At 34.3% G+C, this 19,500-nt stretch overlaps 1 protein-coding gene across 1 annotated transcript; it reads right to left on the bottom strand.

The window, feature by feature from the left end:
- Positions 1-241: 241 nt before the first annotated feature.
- LOC128241302 (uncharacterized) lies at positions 242-12,083 on the bottom strand. The gene is made up of 6 exons (XM_052958237.1): positions 12,024-12,083; positions 11,124-11,258; positions 7,756-7,875; positions 7,014-7,112; positions 6,342-6,477; positions 242-372 (listed from the first exon to the last, which is right to left on the bottom strand). Exons 1-6 carry the CDS (start codon positions 12,081-12,083, stop codon positions 242-244), a joined length of 681 nt encoding a protein of 226 aa, XP_052814197.1.
- Positions 12,084-19,500: the final 7,417 nt, after the last annotated feature.

Below are 19,500 nucleotides of genomic sequence, written 5' to 3'. Positions count from 1 at the left end.
TACACACATTAAAATTTAATTACACATACAGTACACATATAGTTTTACACTTCCGTTGATATATTTTTTTTAATTGAAGATATACATTGGCATTTATTAATAATTCACTGGTGAGCATAGCACATTGTGATCACTAATACACTCATAGTCACACACAGTGTAGTGGATCATAGCCGCTTTCTGTTTTATTAATTTATTTTTGTTTTATTTGCCCTTTCTTTTCTACTGTATTTTCTGTACATCATTTCTTCATTCTGGGTTTGTTATACCTTCTGTTGTTGTTGCTTTCTGTCACCATGAGTGACGAAGAAGCCCCCATGTCCGAGGAGAAGCTTGGTGCAGTTGGTGGTGATATGTCATAACCATCTGAAGCTGAAATGTTACAGTTACTGTCCAGCAAGTATAATATTACACCTAAGCTTGCCCCACCCATTTTTGATGTTAAGCCCAAACCTCTTTCAGGTTCTAATGTCAAGCCAAAGCCCCAACCATTGATGTCCCTTTTGACCCAGCCTTCCACGCCCCCATCTCATTTTGCTTGTACACCTAGTATGATTCAGAACGGAATGATTTACGTGTATATATAAATAAGGGCGTGTGCAATGAGGCGGGAAAAAGGGGAAAAGGCATTATGAACCAATCAATCACTCTATAAATTTAGACAAACTCGCATAACCAGTATTCACGCTCTGACGCACTCGGACAAAGACGGACATTGACGGACAGTAACGCACAGAGGACAATAACCACGTAGCACAACACTAAACACGACGATACACAAACAATACAAAACGATATACGATATAGAACCATACCAAACACACAAACTAATAAAATACTGAAATATGCACCTTGCTACACAAGTTAGTTATTTGTTTTACTGCGATCACTATTAAAACAAAAATATGTAACTTTTTTCATTAATTTGTCGCTTTATTTGTCAATTTTATTCTTAACGTTAACTTTCAGTGATAAATGCTTAAATCACTCCTTATAGACAAACATTGAAATAAGAAAAAATCTTATTTCATAAGTCAAAACTCCAAAACATTTTTAATACTTGTATAAAAAACATATCTTTTTTTTTCATATTCATGTAATATATTCAATAAGTGCATTTTAAACTCCTTTTTTATAAGTCGATATGCTGTATATATGTCTACGCTAAAAAATCTAAATAAACTATTGTTCCTTTACAATTTTTGCTTTTCTTTGTAATAAAGATTTGATTTAGTTAAAAAGAATGAAATGCTTGTTATTTGCTGATGTGAAACAAATCAAGAATAAATGATCTTTGTGGTTAAAGTTATGATAAACGTCTGATAGTATACCTAATGATTTAAAAAAAAACTGGCACATTTTCCGCCCGGAATTACTTTACTAACCAACTTTCATAATTACAGATGTATAAGGCGCAAAACAGCTGTAGACAAGCTCTTTTTGACAAAATTAAAAATATAACCGTTTAGTTCATACTTATTTAGGGAAGGGTATGGGAGAGGTTTCAACCTCCCAACAAGAAATTGTATACCTTGTTTTCACTTGCATATAGTCTGAATTAAATAGGGGAAGGTTTGGCAAAAACAGCAGTGTTTCTTTTTGGCAATATTTAAAACTTTAGAAAAAACAGGCACACTTTTTCCGCCAATAATTACTTTACCAACCAATTTCAAAAGTAACAGATTGGAAGGCATGTAGAAGGTGCAAAGCAGTTGCAGTCAAACTGTTTTTGACAAAGTTAGAAGAAAAAAAGATACTTGTTTAACAGGGGAGGGTTCGAGAGAACAGCGATGTTAGACCATGTTTCAACAAGTATCTGAGTAAAATGGGGGAGAGTTCGGCATAAGAAGTAGTGTTTCTTTTAAAGAATTATTTACAACTTTAGGTTTTCCATCCCGACAAGCAATGTTATACCTTGTTTTCACATGCATATAATCTAGGATGAGAAAAAAGTTACTAAGTCTTGTAGTTCCGTAATTTTTCTTGATTCAATTTACTGTTTCCTATACCCGTTGCGAAAAAGTGTTCATTTTTCTCAAAAAAAAAAGTTTTTTCCAAATTTCTTGAACACATTCAATGTGAATGACTCAAAAAGCAATTAATTTAACGATAAATACAGTAAGTATGCAAAACAAAATTCAAGACATATTTATTATATGTTTTCCTGTGATTTATAAACATTTATCATTTAAATAAAAACAATATTTCAGTATTTCAAACATTTTGTGTTTTTTTCACTGTTTTGAAATTTTAGCCCGCTCTCAATTCAAAATCGAACGTCAGCGCTCACAGGGCTGGGACTCAAATTGAATAACTTAATTTCCGAAATGATGTTACGTTTGTTTACAATTTTGCGTCCTTTTTTGAAATACTAAAATTAAATGCCATTTTACAGACATATGTTGTCTGTTATATTTCTTTGAGAACAAATACTCAATTGCAGATGCTTCTTATTTTCAATCGTAATGAATAATTGTTTAAAATGTAAGATGTAAATACAAATATTGATCTTTTTTTCATGCGTTTATGCTTTATGTACGCAGAAGGGTTGGTGAGCAAGCAAATGACTAAGGAGTAGAGAGGAAAGGTGAAAAGGTTTCTGACTCAGTAATACAAAACTGACTGCAATATAAATATTCTTCTGTGACATTTTTAATAATTCCTTCTAGAACCTGGAACTTGTCCTCCCGGTATATCAAATAATTACGATCATCGGTGCATAGGTGCCTAAAGAGTCTAGCAAGCCTTTACATAGTTCGTTTCTATTGAAACGGGTTGCGAGAAGAAGAAAGCAGCTTTAATCCTCGTGCATGATCAAGGCCTTCATAACTTTAGTTAGTTTACGAGTAGGGCCCTCATAATGCATTACAAAGCTATAGACTTGTTGAAACAATAGATCAGGTTGAAAATGGATCTACTTCAGGGATGAGTTGGCCGTAAGTAGCGAAACGAGTGAGATACAAATAGAGGCAACATTTGTAGTTCTCGGTGAAGCGAACGCTAGGGGCGCCAGTTTTTTTCTAATGATGGAAGCATTATGAAATCCGCGCAACTATGAACACACCGTATCAGTATTCATACTGTCAAATTTTGTCTGTGTGGTAGTTTGTACGCATAAGTTGATACAAATATATCGGGTGTACTGTATGCAAGGGGGTGAACGGCCTCAAGTTATCCATTTCTATTCTTTTCTATATAATAGGTGGATACGATCGTGTTAAACGATCCATAGTACGTATATTTTCACAAAAGCAGTAGAAGTCACCTTCCAGTTTGACAATTTTACCTGTGCCAAACAGATACGACGAGTGTGGGACTCGAACCACTTACTGTCAGATTCTGAACTATATTACAGAGCTATATAGTCGACTTGTTCATATTATTGCAAACTACAATCGTTGAGCTATTCATTGTCATTTATTTACTGGGCTTAAATAGAATAATGATTTTACAACGACCTTAAAACGGCACTCTACTGTCAGTCCATAACTTTTAAAATATGTTGTGAAGACAATATGTAATGTTTTGTTTGCTACAGTATGTGGTAAAGTAAATGGGAACGTTAAACGTTATGCATTATGTATGACTAGGTCGACGTCGAAGTTCAATCATAAAGTAACCGGGATTTGCATCTTTTGTACTACCTTGATATTTCGCGCAACGGAACAAGTCTCTCCCCGTGCTCATAAAAAATAACTCAGTTTCCATACCCAAATGATCATATGCGAAATAGATGTCTTCCTGGTGTACAGCAGATACTCATCGTGCAAATCAATGCGAGCTTTTGTGCTTTCAATCAAAGTTAAAAGACTCAAATGGCTCAAGCTCCACACTACCAACAGCTTTACGTTTTTGCGCCTTTGGGGCTACTTTTGTCAGTTTTCGTACCTTAATGACGGCCATGTTTGGAATGTCAGGGTCACCCTCATTTTCTTTGAACGATTAAGCAACTTGGAAATGCGTTTGTTATTCACCAAACCGTTCCACAAATGAATTTGTTCCGTACTTACATCTAAACCTAAACTTTTGGGGAAAACAAATACTCTGTTTAACCATCACTGACCGCCATTAGTTTAAACATATTTTATTCATCAGCGTATATACACATAACATAAAGACAAACAGAAAACACATGTACAATCTAGAACAGGATTAGTTAGAAAGATAAATATATCTTAAACAATTATTCTCCAACACTGACATACTATTCTAAACTTGTACTAAGCACCCATACCTGAATGACGTAGTGCACAAAAAGTAGCTTAAGCAAATAACATTTAATAATGTTAAAACAAATGACTTAAGTACCTATCGTGAACATTATATAACATAACATGGATCAATGGCAGTCACTGTATGAAGTTCTGCATTCAGATTTAAAGGTTTTTCTCACATTTATGCAAACACGACATACTGGAAGCAGCACCGGCTGAAGTTTATCCGAAAAAACCATCAAATTTCTGCTGACATGTGGCGTCAAAAAACACGTGATATAGACTACGTGCATATATATTACGGAACGTTATCAAATTCGAAACTCTGTTGTTGTTGTTTTTTTTAATTCACAAAAGAACTCTTCTTTCACTATTATTACTGCTAGTTGCTACTAACTGTAACCCGAAGGCAGTATCCGCAACAACAAAAGGTGGCGGAAACTGACCACGAACTCTCTCTCTTAACTAGCCGACCGTCGTTCGTGGGATCTGAAGTTAAGACAAAGTAAATAATTGTTATCGATCGGAATAATATTCAACCATCGGTTAAACATTATGAATAAAGATCCTTTTGAAAGAGGACTCACGTATAAAACTACCTTTGGCATGTTTAAACAGCAACACCAACAACAAAACAACAACAACAACAACAACAACAACGTATCAATACACTTTAACAAGCATATATAAACGGAGCCCTAAAACGGGCCCTTGGTCACACATATTGATCAATGATTCGTTTGAAAAAGATGAATGAAAGCGCACGATGTTCTCGCGTAATTCAGAGTTTATGAATGGAAAGACTTGCATGAGGCCAAATGGGTTGAAATATATTTGGAGTAGCGCCAATCCATATAACAGCTTTATTGAGGATTTTTATAACGTACGGATAATTCATTTGAGTCGAAAATTAATCACTTCTGTTCATTGGTGACTGCCAAAGTATTTAAATATGAGACAAACAAAGATGCTGAGCTTTGCGAGTAATTTTATTGTTGAGTTTGGGCACTGACAACATTTCGGCACGTGTGTATAGTATTGTATCTTAATGAATGTTATTCTTAAATCTTCTTTTTTTCACAGAAGAGCAGATAAAGTCAGATAATTAATCATCGTCCGGTTTCTATTTGGAGTTCTGTATTGAATGCACGTTTAGAATATTTAAATTTTCTTTTGTGCAAACATTCTTACAAGTTCCTACCAGAATAATCAGACAGGGTATTCATTTTAAATCCTAGCTACTGGACTTGCCCATGTGGTATTCTATGTAGTATCATTATAATTAAGATCGATATGATTATAACAAGGTCGTTATCATTTCTTGGTTTACAAAAACAACACTGATCCTTTTTGGATCATCTGATGGCATCATCATCATCATCATAACCACACTGTATATGTTTTTGACAATCTGTAGACTCCTAAAACTATTAAACCAAAAATAAAAAATAAATTGCATCTTTATTAACACTTGTTTATGAGGTCCGGTAAGATTTGGGATATGAGAATAACGACATTGGCTATTCCGAGACACACTTTTTTTTAAATAACATGTTTGAAAACTACGAACCATTCCTTATTTATAAAATAATTGTCGTATTGCACCAAAAAGTACGTCATTTAGTCAATGCATTTTAAAAAGGAATAAATGACGGATTTCTATATTAAAGGTATAATATTATACGGCTTTATACCTGATAAAACTTAATTCTATATGCTGTTAACTCTGCGATTGCTTCAGTATATATTAGATGCCGTATGAACTGACACATCATGAAATGGTTACAGGGAGCCTTGATCACATTTTAACAATTGCCTAGCAGGCCCAAATTTCTAGAACAATCTTAAACATATTAAAGCAGGATCATGCTAAGCTCACTAGACTTTTTTTGGAATTGTGTACTAATTATCTATTTTTACTAAGTTTTGATACTTTTGAAGAAACTCATTTTAAAGATAATCAAGATAAACTATGTTTTGGTGTATTATTAAATCAAGTTTTATCAAGTACTTTGACTTTTTTCGCATTGTTGTGACTAATGAAACTAGTGTACCGGTAACACAATGATTACAGCACTTGATTTTTGTTAAATATGTGCGCCCTGTTTTACTGTTAACGGCACCTACTTGTTTGTTGTCGGAGCATGTAAAGATCTCTTTCGGCGCACATGGTGGCCGCCTGCGGTCCCAGCACCGCCCTATTAACGATTATGTCCGTCACTGAGTAGCGCTGCTTGGAGGTGTGGGTTACCTCAACAGATAACTGTTAATATAGAGATCAAATATATTATTAATACTTATATTGATATAAAATCTGCAACGATGTACTAGTACAATATGCTCCTATGAAGGCTTGTAAAGCACTGCAACTCCATTAAAAAATAAGGGTTATCTCAAAATTCTGCCCTGAATACCACTGAGATTATGCTGTACTGAGCTGCATTCCGAGTAGACAGCAATATGTTTTGGAGCATCAAATAAACGTCGTCCTTTATTATTATAAACACCATTTTGAAGTAAGTATAGGCTAGCGTTTTTTATAGCTGTGTGTCTGTCGGTAACCTCCTGGTTTTCCGTTAAGGTTTCCGATATATAAATATTGGAATTTTGGATACCTTGTGACCATTATTTGCAAAAAAGGTTATACCTAATTCAATATAACAAACATGCATTTTTTGGTCATGAAAGATTGCAAAATATTTAATTTCAAGTTTGATTTTATATGAACGAAAGTACATGATGTCAGTATATTATTGGAAGAATAACGAAGTTGGTGGGCTCCGTTATGTCAGGACTAACCTGTTGTTGGCCGTTGCTTCTGTAGTTATCTCTGTCACTCATGTTAAATGTGGTCAGGTAGCAACCTGGGAGATGATTCATCTTGTATACTGCGAATCCCTTAGGTGAAAGATAAATGATTATAATTTTTGAGGTTTGGTAACTGAGTCTTATGGAAGCATCTATGTAAACCAATTTGGCGGCATTCTCTATCTTGGCCAGTTTATTGTTACATGTTCCCGGATAAAGCGATGAAGTATTTTGTGGATGTCCTGGTTCCCTTAGCCCTAAATAACCTTTAATACTTAAGCATAACCTCTGTAAACCCATTTAAATACTCTAGAATATCTCTTAAAGTTCTGTTATTCCCAGAACACGTCCATTGTGCGTCAAGGCACACATCCAAGAGAGCGCATGTGCATCTCTCGAAATGTAATCTTAAATCCGGTTCGGGTCACATACTACTAGTGACAAAAGCACCGATACTAAACGAGCAGAGAGGAATAAAAGACTAATATGTACCCTTACAGTAAGAAGGATTGTAAATGTATACTGCGGCATGAATTAATTTCAGTTAAAGGAAAAGGCACATAAAATGCAATTTTTATGTAGTAGAATATATCTGATTGTTTTGAAAAACATATGTTGTTACATGAAATTGAAATCCTAAAAATATTCACAAAAAACTTAATTCCAAAATAAAAATTGCAAAACATCAGTTATAAAATTAACCGCGAAAATATGTTTCAAATAAGTAACCTACTGTCTCATAGTCCTTGACAACGGTGCCGTTAGTTGCGGCGTACATTTCCTCACGTTCAGTGATGACCAACGTCTCCTTGGCAACGTGGACACCGTCCTGGTAGAAATCTGCCGTGTACGTCTACAATGAGATGAAATACCAATGAATTACCAACGTGCAACGTATAATACATCATTGGATACAACCCATACAATATTATGCTCTGCTCTATTGAGTACCAGTAACTCTTTTTGGGGACATTTTGCTAGGAAAATCTCGTATCATGAATTGTTAATGAGGTAGTTTCATTGGTGCCGAATGGGGACTTGTTCGGAATCTTTAATAATGAAATAACGGTATGCGGTCATTTCTATATTTAGTAACAAAACCCCTGTATTACGTCATTGTCAATCTTTAATATGAAGAGTATTTAATTGTAACAACGATTTCATTGGAAGAAGAGTTTTATATCAGTCAATTTTCCAACGGTACTAATATAGTGTCAGCAGGTTGCCAACGATACCTATAATACAATACGTAGGACTACAATTAAATGAGTTTCGTTTACACCTTTTTATAACTTACTTTGCAAATTGATTGTGAAAGGATATAAATCACTCTCGAGACCTGGGTAGAAACCGATATAATATTTGTGTCCTTCTGAAGAGAACCTGAATTTACCCTAATAATACAATGATGTATTTTCTGCTTTAAAGTGTGTTATCAGCAATAAAACAAGAGCTGTCACAGTATGTGACGAATGCCCCCGAATGTGACATTGACCTATGACCAAGGTCAGTACATGAAAAGTTGATCTTGCCTTTACGTGTCAAATACATATGGCAAGTTATTTTAAATTGCCTCTAAACATAAAAATACCACCCATACTTGACAACCGACACTGTTATGTCCTTATAAGCAGCATTCCATTGTGAATAAACACTAAGTTTGACCTTGAACTAAGAGGTAGGGACATGGGGCTTGCTCGTGACATGTCGTCTTGGTATGTCGGACACATGTGGCAAGTCATTTTAAAATCTGTCCATACAAGAGAAAGTTACAGCCTGGACACGACAACCTATACTCTATGTCCTTATATATGCAGCATTCCACTGTGAATAAACCCCTAAGTGTGACCTTGACCTTAGAGGTAAGGACACGGGTCTTGCATGCAACACATCGTCATGGTATGTGGAACACATGTGGCAAGTTATTTTAAAATCTGTCCATACAAGGGAAAGTTACAGCTCGGACACGAGTTATTGCGCCGGACACACGGACGGACGGACGGACAGACGGACGGACGGTGCGATTTTAATATGCCCACCTTCGGGGGAATGAAAATCAAGCATACTGGGCCGGTATTCATAAAACATCTCAAATCCTTTCTTGTCTTGTGCCCCTAAACTGGGTGTAATTCTCGACTACTAGGCTTGTCCCTGTAGTTTTCATTGTAGTATCAACTTGAGTCAATTTCCTAAAATTTTCAACATCAAATGTATAGAGTACAAGTGTTTTTAACATGAAAGTATGACATTTAATTACATAAAATTAAGGAAAATAATGTATTTTAGATATCATTCAGTTATTATATCATAGGAATAGTGATATACTGAGGAAAATGACTTAAGGTAGAAAATGACCTAAGACCACACCACATTGATGTCTTGGTCATCATATATATATATATTGTGCTCGCTCGCTTCATTTTTTTTCTGAAAAAATCCGATGACCAAGACATCAATGTGGTGTGGTCTTAGGTCATGTTCTACCTTAAGTCATTTTCCTCAGTATATCACTATTCCTATGATATAATAACTGAATATATATATATATATATATATATATATATATATATATATATATATATATATATATATATATATATATATACATATATATATATATATATCAATTTGGAGATTTTCAGAGCGAGCGATGAAGCTGGCAATATGTTATCAATAATGTCTAGCTCTTTTGAACAGATTGAAATCTTTACCATATACACAACAAGATTTAATTGTGTATTTATCAATTTCATCAAATAAAATGCAGGTTTACGTTACAAAAACTATGGGAAACATTTAAAATTTCATATTTCCATATATAAAATTCCAGACGCAAATAATTTCACTCTAGATTAACTTATCTGCAGAGTTGAGTATTTATTTCTAGTTAGATTCAGAGCGCCTACAGACCTGTGACAACTGGACACAGATGCAGATCGTAACATATTGAAAAAAATAAAAATTAAAAAGTTTTATTCTTAACAAAAAAAAGAAACGTTTTCACAATGAAAAACACTGGATGTATGTCTAACCACCTGTTAAAAAAACCAAAACAGCACAGTTTTTCTATCAAAAACTAAATGAATAACAAACGATATGGCATTTAAAGAATACCTTTTTTCAGAAATTAACAGCATTTATGCTACTTTGCCATCAATTTTAACTCTTACAATATCAATAGAATCAACAACATGTCATTGATATGAATGAAAATTTACTAAATCCTGTATATACCGGTATGTATCAGTAAGAGACACATGATAAGTTTGAGATCAAACAAGGAGTTTTTTTGGACCAGTAAAGTGTTCAGCTTTTGGTTTTTCAGGCATTAAATACAGTATTCGAGATCCAATCAATATATTAACATATGTTTTTCTCACTTATATTGTATTTGTCATCTCTTTTTTTAAAGGTCAATATATCTACAGTTTAGATCGGACATTATGCTCATGCTATCCAGGAATTCCAGTGCAACTTGAAGTGTTAGATTTTTTTCGTAAAGTTTTATGCATGTTACATATTCAGCGCTGCACGTAGGAAGGTGAAGTTGGCTAACAAATTTGATAAAAGCGTCCTCAAATGTTTAGTTTTCTTTTGCCTGTATGGCAACTCGTTTATTTGCTATAACAACTTGCAATTAAGTCAATAGTACGCTTGATTCTTTTCTGAATGATCGGTTAATAGATTAGTCTACATTATTAGATACAACGGTTTCTAACTTGTTATGAAAATCGGTGCGCTTCGATTATAATATTTCGACTTTTTATCTAGGTGCGCGCGCCAGCGAATTATTATTATTATTTTTAAATTCCCAAAATTTGTTGCGCTTAGTCCGATGACCAAGACATCAATTTCGTGTGGCGTAAATGTTTGATGAACGCCGGCCCATTTCTCCAAATGGAGATGACAACACTACTGCATGTTGCAAATGCGATAAACTAGATCCTTATGATCAAGCTAACCAATGTGAATAATCATGTATGCGATTATAAAAAGAAATCTTGCAATCTTATTTCAATCATCATGCTTCTAACACTCAGAACAGCTTCTTATAGTTTAACTATATATTTTTTATTTCCTAAAGTCAACCATGACTCAAACCTGTTGTTTTCCAGTAGAGCCCCGGGGATGAAGGGAGTACCCCATATACACCGAGCCCAAGATGGCGGCCGTCATCAAAGCCAGGAACACGCATGCGCCGACCACCAGTAGTGCTCGACTTCCAGTCTTGGTCTCCTGAAAAGAACAGAAACCGACAGTAAAACAAAAGATAGTATTGGATTATAATCATATCGTAAATATACGCTCCGCAATGTTTTATTATATTCATTTTGCTAGGGCACTTTAATTTTGGTATTCTGAGTCTTATGTTTTTCTTATGATGTAAAAAGCATGAGTTAAAACCCCCAGTAACCCCTAAATCAAAAGCGTTTATTGATAGATAAGGAATAGCAACTGCACCAACAGCCCGAGGTGAAGTAACTTTTTTATACCAAGTGGCCAAGGACAACGTTCAATAACTAGCGTTCGTATAAGTGAGTAGCGTTGCAATTTGTTCGCACGCTATTATAGCACGATTAAGATCCGCATACTCAGTGTTACTGTTCCGATATTGGAGTTAATGTATAAACGAAAACAAAAACAAAACACTCTCCAGCAGAAAAATAGGTTTTCAATATTATCCAACCATGAGGATTGGATCTAAAGAGACATCCATTGTTCCATTAAGAGCCCTGTAAAATGAACAAAAAATACACTTTACACTTTGTTTTGCAAAATACATTAATTTATTATTACAGTTATGATTCCTTTAGAACATATTTCATATCTCAATTGCTACTTTTAGTTAAAGCATTGATGCTTAACATGTGTCTGACCCATTTGATTTGTGCATAATTTATACTATTGCAATAAAATACGTTTAAATCAAAACATTGACATCATACAAATCGTATTGCAAGATATTTCCTCCATAAAATGAAAGGTTTAACAAACACTGACCTTGACCCAGTTGCAGACTTGACCTTCACTGTCCTTGAGTGTTCCAATCTGTGGCTTCATTCTGAAGTTCTAGTGAGCTTTTTAAAATATATTTTTTCACTTAGATCGTAGTTATCTATGTTCACTTCGATGTCTGTAGTCCTATTAGGTTTCTTGGTTTCGTGCTCAGGTCTTTCTGGATCTTGATGGTTATTTAGAGAAGGTCGCCTTATATACAATTTATTACTCGGATTTTCAAAACGGGTTGGTTAGTTTAGAAACCAATAGACTTGAATCAATATTACAGGATGGTATATTTGATATGTAAATATGTGATGTTCATAAGTTTACGTACATGAAGAAATGCGTACGATTTTGTGGTGGGTTGCTACCGATCACTGTATGATGAATGAATCTGCACTTTTGTTTATCTAGATTCAATTTACGCATGGGTGATTTATTTTACGTTAGAGACAGATCCGCATTATTTCTTTAATCTACATATAGTTTATTCCATCGAAGCGTGAAAGGTGAAGACAGCGAATGTTTCACTCCTCAACATTTTAATGATTTTTTGCAAAACAAACTGGATGTGTTTTTTTTTATTTAATATATAATTGGAGTGTTAACATCAGGCTTCATGTCAGAAAATCAGAAAAAGGAAAATAAAACAGCAAACAAGAGGAAAAAGGTTGAAAAGAGGAAAGCAAACAATTCGTTATCGGGTTGCCCTATTGGAAATAGTAACCACGCTGTGTCGAGTAACTCGTGCGTCAACATCGACCTGGACTTTATCAGCTATAAGTGTTTGCCCTACATTTTCAGCCAATCAGGGGCGCTAGATTTTTAAAATGTTTAGTTTCTTATTTGTGTTAACTCGTAACTTATTGCTGATGACGACTCTACATGATTAAGTAAATGGCTACAACTGCGCATGCGCATATAACTACACCTACTGTTTACATATGCGAAGGCGCAATTTCAGTATCAACGCTGATTTAAATGACGTCACAAAATCTTGTAGTGATTGACAAGTCTTTTTGATTGGCGCACGGCTTGATATTAAAGCTGATGCAATTTGGGAGGTGCTAACACTAAGTCGGTTAGAATTTATCAAGAAATTTCTTAGTCAATAAGAAACCACGGTCGCTCCGCTCCCATTGGTTAATTATTATCCAGTTTTAAACTATGGACAGCCACTACAATTTGGATATAACATAAAGTCTCCGGGATTCTTCACAGCGTCCACACCACAAATCAGTGCCCAAGCCCAATGGGCCGCTGAAATCATGTCGGACATTATATCTATAAAATCAGTAATTCCTAAAATATATCAAATAGAAAAAGCTCTGAGCTCAATGAAACTAAACTTTTCAGATTTTGACACCAGAATGAGCGCAGTTGAGACCAAGGTGAACAATAAAGAGAAATCGTGCAGTTTTATCAGCATAAAAATGACGCGCAAAAAACTGAATTTACCACAATTCAGCAGCAATTAAAACATCTAAAGAAAATGTACAAACATGTGGAGTCTAACATGAGCTCTTACAAGCAAGAAGCTGAAAAATTTAAAGACGACCTCTTAGATATGAAAGCGCGCTCAATGAGAGATTATCTTCTCTTTTAAGGCATTCCTTAACTGTACATCAACAAAACGCTAAATAAAAAAGTTTGTAAACGGCGAATAATGTGACCCTGCTAAAACGGTGCCTAGCACAGTCAGGAGAGATCGGACGTAAGACTATTATCTTGGAGCGTTAATGGCATTTCTAGAAACATATTTGACACTGATTTTTTAGATATTGTTAATCAATTAGAGATAGTTTTTCTATCACAAACATGGGTTTCAAAACATACTTTTACTGGTTATTTAAGTGAGCATATAACTAGAAAAAAGGCAACTTAAAAAAAGGCCGTTATAGTGCATTATGAAATTGTTGATAAAAATTAACATGGTGTATTTTGGGTAATGTTATCTAAAGATCTATTTAGTTTCAACGAAGATGTGTATATTTGTACTACGTACACCCCCCCCCATCCCCCCCCCCCCAATAAATTTTAAAGTATTTAGAAACGAACAATTTGACTTTTTTGAAGAAATAGAAATATGCTTCGAGAAATATTCCCCAAATGGGAAATGTTTTGTTATTGGGGATCTTAATAGTGGAACATCTAATACTGCAGATTTTCTATCATTTGACAGATAACGACACTCAGCTGTCAGATTTTGTTAACATTTCCCCACGTGCTTCTAAAGATCACGTACCCGATACATATGGTAAACGCCTAATCTAACTACGTCAATCCACATCGTATATTATTGGTAATTGTCGACTGCACAACTATCACAGTGTAGGCGAATATACATTTCATTCAATAAATATCCGAGGTTGTTTTCGAAGGAAAATGGACGAGGTGCTCCGATTGATGAATCAGGTTGATAACGGCTGCAAGCCTCTTGACCGATTCTTATTTCCTTATAATCGGTACAAAAGTGAAAGCTTCGTTTTTAACACATGTAATAGTTTTGGTACCAACAAAATGACCGAAAAGAAAGAAAATTCTCCAAATTGGTAAAATAAAAATTTGTGCTGACAACTTCATAATTATGCAATGACAAAATTTTCTGCGAGGCCGACGGGAAACTTATGTAGTATTATAGTAGCCTAGAGTTGACAATGTATATTTGTTTGAGTTTCTATTTATTTTAAGTTTATCTCATAATTTCATAATTGTATTGTTTAATTTTATGACACTATTGTGTGCAGGCATTAGACAGATTTCAACATATACATGTATGTCTCATTTTTTATTATTGTTTTTATACTTATACTTACCCATATATTTGTCATTAAAAAATGATATGTTATTGAATGACAAAGTGCTAATTACATGTGTTTCTTAAACAATAAAATTTATGTTTTTGGATGACAATGTGCTAATAACTTGTGTTTCTTAAACAATAAAATTTATGTTATTGGATGACAATGTGCTAATAACATGTGTTTCTTAAACAATAAAATTTATTTATTGGATGACAATGTGCATATTAAATGTGCTAATTAAGTGTGTTATTCATATAATCAAATTTAAATGATATTCCTACTTTTGTCTGTCTTATATCAACATGTATAGGTATGTTTAAATGTCATCTAAGGCTCTTAAAATGCTTAAACCACAGGAGCTTCAAAGGGGGCTTTGACCCCTCTGAATCCCCACAAGGACGCTACCCTTGAACCGTAAGCGGGCCTACCGCGGCCCCCTTAACCCTCGGCGGAAAAGTGGCGACAACTTTTCAGAACCCAGAGGGAACCCTGATTTATATCATACTAACCAAATGGGTTTAGTTAATATCAAGCCAGTACTTAACACCGAAACATAGTTTTTAAGCTTTCATTTATATTGAACTTAATTCCGAATCAGATTATCGAAATTGAACTCAAAATAGCCAATTTTGATTTTTTTTAACGGATAAGTATCCAGTTTGTACTATAAAAACTTGAAATAACACTTTGACAACTTGTATAATTGTAAATCAAGTATTGATGCTGGAAAGTAGAACAAATGCTACTCTCCTATGTACATATTTGAGTCTTAACTTGTTTTATTACTATATACTCATCATTAATGCAATTTTCTTTCCTCTATTTAGATTTTTTTTTAGTTTGATGCACGCTTAAACTACCACGGATAAGACATGGTAAACATAATATATTAATAAGAAAACATAAATGACTTATAATTCTTAATATATATATATATTAAACCAAAGCACACTTATATAAAAACTGTACTCAAAATAGCCAATTTTTTTTAACGGATGAATATCCAATTTGTAATGTTAATATTAGGTCACATAATATGTAACTATTTTTCTCTGATGTGAAATGAAACAAAATTAATGAAATAAACAGTCATCCTAATTAATGGTGGTACACCACACCCTAAATATACATTTTTTTGTTCTAGTTCAGATAAATTATATGGTATCAATAGTTCTATTATCTATGGAAGTTGAGTTCTGCCATTTCGTTTTTGTATTTTCGCCAAGTGGCGGAGTGAAAATACGATAGGTCGCAAAATGACCGGACGAAAAAAGAATAAGGCCTTATGGCGAGGCGAAAAAAGCCACTAGGCGCGGTGAAACGACGAAATATCACTACGGCATATTTTCGCCTCGCCATTTCGCGTATTTTCGCCCCGCCACATGGCGTATGTTCGTATTGTCGTAGTTTCGCCCCGCCATTTGGCGTATTTTCGTCTAATCGTATTTTCGTTGCGAAAAATCAAAATGGCAGATATCAGCCATCATAGCTATCTGCACTATGAAAGTAAATCAGCATGAGTTATAGCTTGAGAAAGATTAAGTGCATATTTGCATTTGAGCGTATCCAATTTCAAGCATCGGTAGACATATTTAATTCATTCTTTATCTACTATTATCCTCAACCAGTGGTTGGATATGAAACGTATGTGTTTACGAACATGCTTCAGAATATTACAAAAATAATCAATCAGACGCACACTTAATTAATTACTTCCCAGTGAGCTCGGCCATATCGTATAGATATCAGTTTCTGTTCGAAATATCGGCAAATCGGTCCGCTGACCGATATTAATATATAATCCATAAATGTGCTATGTTTATATATTATTATCATAAAGTATGCTTTCGTTCTGGCGCCAATTGACTAATAAAGAGTGATTTGTTATTGATCACAAAACAAAAGCGGACCAATAGCGGCAAAATGTCCGTTGAAAATGCAGTAAATAAAAATATTAGAATATGTATTGTAAAAATATATTAATGTATTGATTGATTATTTTTAACCAAGAACACTTGTATGCGTTATAAAGAAATGGAAAACCATGCTTAATTAATATATTCAAATTCGCTGTAGCGTTTGAAATAAAAGGCGCCACGTTGCATTGCAATTGACCACGCCAACTGCATATATTAGAAAATTAAAAAATCCATTTTTAAAGTGAACAATATTGTTGTAATGATAGACCAGACAACTGTAATATGATGTCACTAGTTTCGCGACTATCAGTGCCCGGAGAACATATTTTTTTTCCAATGAGCAATGTGGAAGAAGTAAATATTGTTTAGGAACAGCTTCAGATCCAAGCAGTAGACATGTTGTTGTTGAGATATATACTCTTTAGTCGTACACTAACAAACTATACAAAAATAACTTCTTTTGTAGCAAAACCTAATCAAAAAGAAGAAAAAAATGTTTAACCTATTTCCAATCCTAAAATTAGCCATTGTTTGACTCATTTTTTGTATGTTTGTCATTCTTATTTTAATACATATATCTTTTTCTATACATGTAGCATTAATTTCAATTTATTTTAACCATATTGCAGCTACCAGCGGTGCATCTCAGATGACAAAAAGTGCCATGAAGTATGTCATTACCAGTATATTTGCGTCAAACTATAACTGGACTTGAGGTGAGGGAAAGAATGCCTTCGAGGCATTGCTGATATCATCAGTTATCCTCCGTAAGTGATAACTAGCTTTGTGTACTGTGAAATCATTAATGTTCGTGGGCATGAAATTTCGTGGTTTGCCGAAAAAAACAATTTCGTGGGTACTTGAATTCGTGGATTTTCATTTTTGAAAAAAAAATGAAATCGAAGATGCGATCGTTCTAGATCGTCTGCATAATATCCACGCGCTGGCCCGTGATTTCCGTCTTCTATGTCACTCGGTTTATGACACTCGCCAATGTGATACGACATGCCAATTAGTGCATATAACCATGTCACTTATCGATTTAATTGGGAATAAAGGTAATAAAAGAAGATGTACCCTGATCATAAATAAAGATAGGGGAAGCCATTGAATGCCAATTAAGAATTTTGCAAACTGTGAAAACACCGAAACGTTGCGTATATTGTCACGTTCGGTGCTTAGTAACCTTCGATGTACTAGTAATCGATTAATTATTTCATTAAATAAAAAAATCGAGTATGGACACTCATCATGCACATCTTGTAAACTTGGAGATTTTCATTAACAGCGCACGTTTAGACACGTGCTTATAACTTTCATTTGGTTCATAAAACACATTTAATTGATTTGGTTCATTATTTGTTAAAGGAAGTTATTATATATTAACAGAATAATGATCGCAAGTTATACAGTGAGACAGGTGTTAACACTGTATACTGCGACCTCTGTAAATAATATACTAGAGTATGTACGTAACAAGGCAAATGAAAAAGTGAATAAAGGGTTTATATTTCGTGGGATCTTGAATTCGTGGATCACCCAACCCACGAAAACCACGAACATTAATGCCCCACGAACATTAATGATTTCACAGTATGTCATGTATGTTTAAATATCCCCTCTAGACAAACTGACAGACTTCTCCTGTCTGAGCTGTAATTTTGTCATGCATCAAGGGATTTTCAAATAAGTTGGCAAATGTGTTAGCACACGCAGTTGTCGTGTTCTGTGCAAAACCCACGTCCCTACCTCAAAGGCTAAGATCACAGCTAGGGGTTGATCTTTCTTTATTGCAGGATATATAACATAAGCGTCAAAAAGAGTAAGAGTGTTGTGAATGGCAGGGTTCGAACAGACTTAACAAGTGCTTAAATTATATGCTTTTTCCTAAAAAGTGCTTGAAAAACATTTCGTTAATCAGGAATCCATGTTTTTGTCTGCAAAAGTTTTTTGAATATACACGGTTGCTTGTTAAGTTATACATTTATAAGAGTATTACATCAAACGGGGTTGAGTAAATAATCTCAATATTTGTTCAGATTTGGTTATTTAATGATGACAAATGGTCCTTGAAAACACAAAATAAAACCTTATTAAGTGTAAAAAGGTGCTTAAATTTCGATAGTTCTTGTCGTATGTACCCTGTTCGGGATGTAACATTGTCACTTATTATGTATCCCCTCCATAAATGGGGAATTACGTCAAGGTCACAGTGACCTTGAACGCAAAAAGCTTGTATGAGTGAAGGATGTATTGTTCCTCAAAACTAAATTAAACGAACTTTAGAAACATTTTAATTTTCGGCATTTACCCACTACTTTTGCGCTATGAAAGGCCCTTAAGTTATCAAAATGCTAATATTTAAATTGTGTCATACCTTATGAGTAGGGGAAATTAAAACCTGTATCGTCCTACAAGATTCCCGGATGGAAGCCGAATACCGATAGAACATGAAGTCGCTACTGATTAGGGTTCAAATATGAATAATTACAACTTTGAGCAGGTGCGAGTAAATGCTTAAATCCTATTGGATAAAACAACCCATGTGACATTCATTCATTTATCCATAAAGCATTCGTGTTTGCAAATCAGTATAGTTAATATTCATAACCAGGCTATTTTCTATATACAACAAAAAATTACGCTACGTCACGTATTTGCATGTGTATTTTCCTTCTTAAACATATTTGGGGTTAAAATAATGAAACAACTGACCAATAAAACTTTTAAAAATATTGATCTTGTTTTTGTTTT

Source organism: Mya arenaria, chromosome 7, assembly GCF_026914265.1.
Source record: "Mya arenaria isolate MELC-2E11 chromosome 7, ASM2691426v1".
NCBI classification, from domain to species: Eukaryota; Metazoa; Mollusca; class Bivalvia; order Myida; family Myidae; genus Mya; species Mya arenaria.
Note: the sequence above shows the minus strand (reverse complement) of the source record. Positions and strands in the feature narration are given on the sequence as shown.